Here is a 2,060-nt window from a genome sequence, read left to right on the forward strand (position 1 = left end):
ATACAACTCGCATCTGTGACGTATATGATTTTCGCTATATCTAAGCACCCATACATCTTTTAGTATGTCCTCCTTACTCACGTTATATTCTGCAAAAAGAGTAGAGAGATTACTTAAAATTGGTCGTTTTATAGATATGTTAGTACAACAGCTTATCTCAATTACAGAAATATATATACGCTATTATTTAACTTACCATGTAATATGTTCATTTTCTTGTCTATAGAGGAAATTGGAATTTTTATTAAGAATGAATTCAGTACCGTTACTTCACACAACCGTTGTATGCTGCACTGGAAGGAGATGCAATTTTATAGCATGTGCTACAACACGAAACAAGCGTAATTATCCGACAAATCCCATTTCAATTCCATTCAAGTTCTTTTTCCCACAAACCCCTATCTTTCGTCTCATAATAATAATATAAAATTGCGCCAAGGAAAGATTGTTCAGACTGAAATGTTCACTTAATTGTTTGCGACAGATACTAGAGAATAAAATAATATAAAATACAACTATTCCCAACTTCCTAGTCTCGGAAGAGTCGGCCCTTCTTCTCCTTAACTTGTTACGCAATGGTAGTATACGTACATATACTACCATTGCGTAACAATTCGATAACTCAATATCTCTTGTTTACTTCTTATACCTCCAATTTATGAGAGAGATACTCCATCCTGTTATACGTATAAAAATCCATATCCTGTTGAGTGTAAAGCACATAGTTTGCCAGCTCGTCCTGAGTCAAGCACAGCCACGGTACAAGCTGGTTATTGTCCATGTTGAGGACCTTGATACAATCGAGCTTATCCACGAGCCTGTTGTTCTCGTACGCCAGCAGCCAGACGTTATTTATGACAGTAGCTTTCTGCACGCCAGCCTCTATCAGGCTATAATAATTGTTCAGAATGTTCGCCCTGGAGCGCTTCTTCAGCTGCGGATACTCCTGGACGAGCTTGTTGATCTCCACCTTCGATATACCGAGTATCTCCTGCAGGGTGTTCCTCAAGATTCGCAGGACGGGCCTGTAGTTGACGAGGTACTCGTCGTAGTTCGATATCTTACAAGTGTGATCGACTATGTCCACGTGCTTGCAGAGCATTCTGTTCTGCGAGCCGGACTCGGCGACGAGCGAGCTCATGCACAACGACAGAGCCGGCTTCGAGGCCCGCGGCTGGCGAGGTCGCGGCTTCAGCAGGAGACTCACGATTATCGGCCGCGTCAGTTGCCTAGCCATGATCCTCCGTCTTAAAGTGCCTCGTCTCTGTCATAAGATCCCTGTTTTTCTTCGAGTATCTTCTGCGGAAAATATCGCAGAACATTTACCTTCGCATCTTTTGTTAAATACGAACTTCCGTCAAGCATTCATAACCTAACCTAACCTATACGTATCTAAGAGACCTCGTCGTTTTATGAATATTACGAGTCTCGCGTAATTTAATGTATTTACCAAAGAATTTGGGCAGTTACGGATTTTAATGTGGTTCGTGAGTAGCGAACAATTTAATTCGCGTGTACTGTACGCAAGTGTCTGATGCTATTTCCTATATCTGAGGGTGCAAACCACGGTCCTGAGAGCGGCCACGCCGTAGGCCATAGAGGATAGAGGGTTTACTTGGGACCGATTTTCGCCATCAAAAGTGGATGTAAGAACTACGGAGACACATCTACTTATCGACGCAGTCGATAAATATCACTTTTTGGTGCGTGTCCGTGCTAAACTTTTCGATATTGTAAATAAATCACTTTTTGGTCCGTGTACGTGCTACATCCACTTTCCGACACTGTCAATAAATCGCTTTTTAGCGTATGTCTATGCTATATCCACAATTTATGGATGTTAAGACAATGTTGAAAAAGTGGATGTAGCACGGACACACACCAAAAAGTGATATTTATCGACCGTGTTTTATTAGGAAAAAATGTTACAGACAAAAGCTGTTTGGTTCGATATACATATACATATGTATGTATTTGTTTGGTTCGAAATAAGACTATATTTCATTATATGTATAGTAGTGTCTTTGAAAAACTCTTGACATAAAAATGTGCAGTGCCCA

At 40.7% G+C, this 2,060-nt stretch overlaps 1 protein-coding gene across 1 annotated transcript; it reads right to left on the reverse strand.

The window, feature by feature from the left end:
* Nucleotides 1-3: 3 nt before the first annotated feature.
* On the reverse strand, nt 4-1,606 carry LOC105558291 (the record flags this gene model as incomplete). The annotated part of the gene is made up of 4 exons (XM_012005882.1): nt 1,451-1,606; nt 650-1,299; nt 197-293; nt 4-89 (listed from the first exon to the last, which is right to left on the reverse strand). Coding segments are annotated over exons 2-4 (771 nt in total), but the record flags the coding sequence as incomplete, so codon positions are not given.
* Nucleotides 1,607-2,060: the final 454 nt, after the last annotated feature.

This window comes from Vollenhovia emeryi, unplaced genomic scaffold (genome assembly GCF_000949405.1).
Source record: "Vollenhovia emeryi isolate VEMERY1.0 unplaced genomic scaffold, V.emery_V1.0 DF939358.1, whole genome shotgun sequence".
Lineage (NCBI taxonomy): Eukaryota > Metazoa > Arthropoda > Insecta > Hymenoptera > Formicidae > Vollenhovia > Vollenhovia emeryi.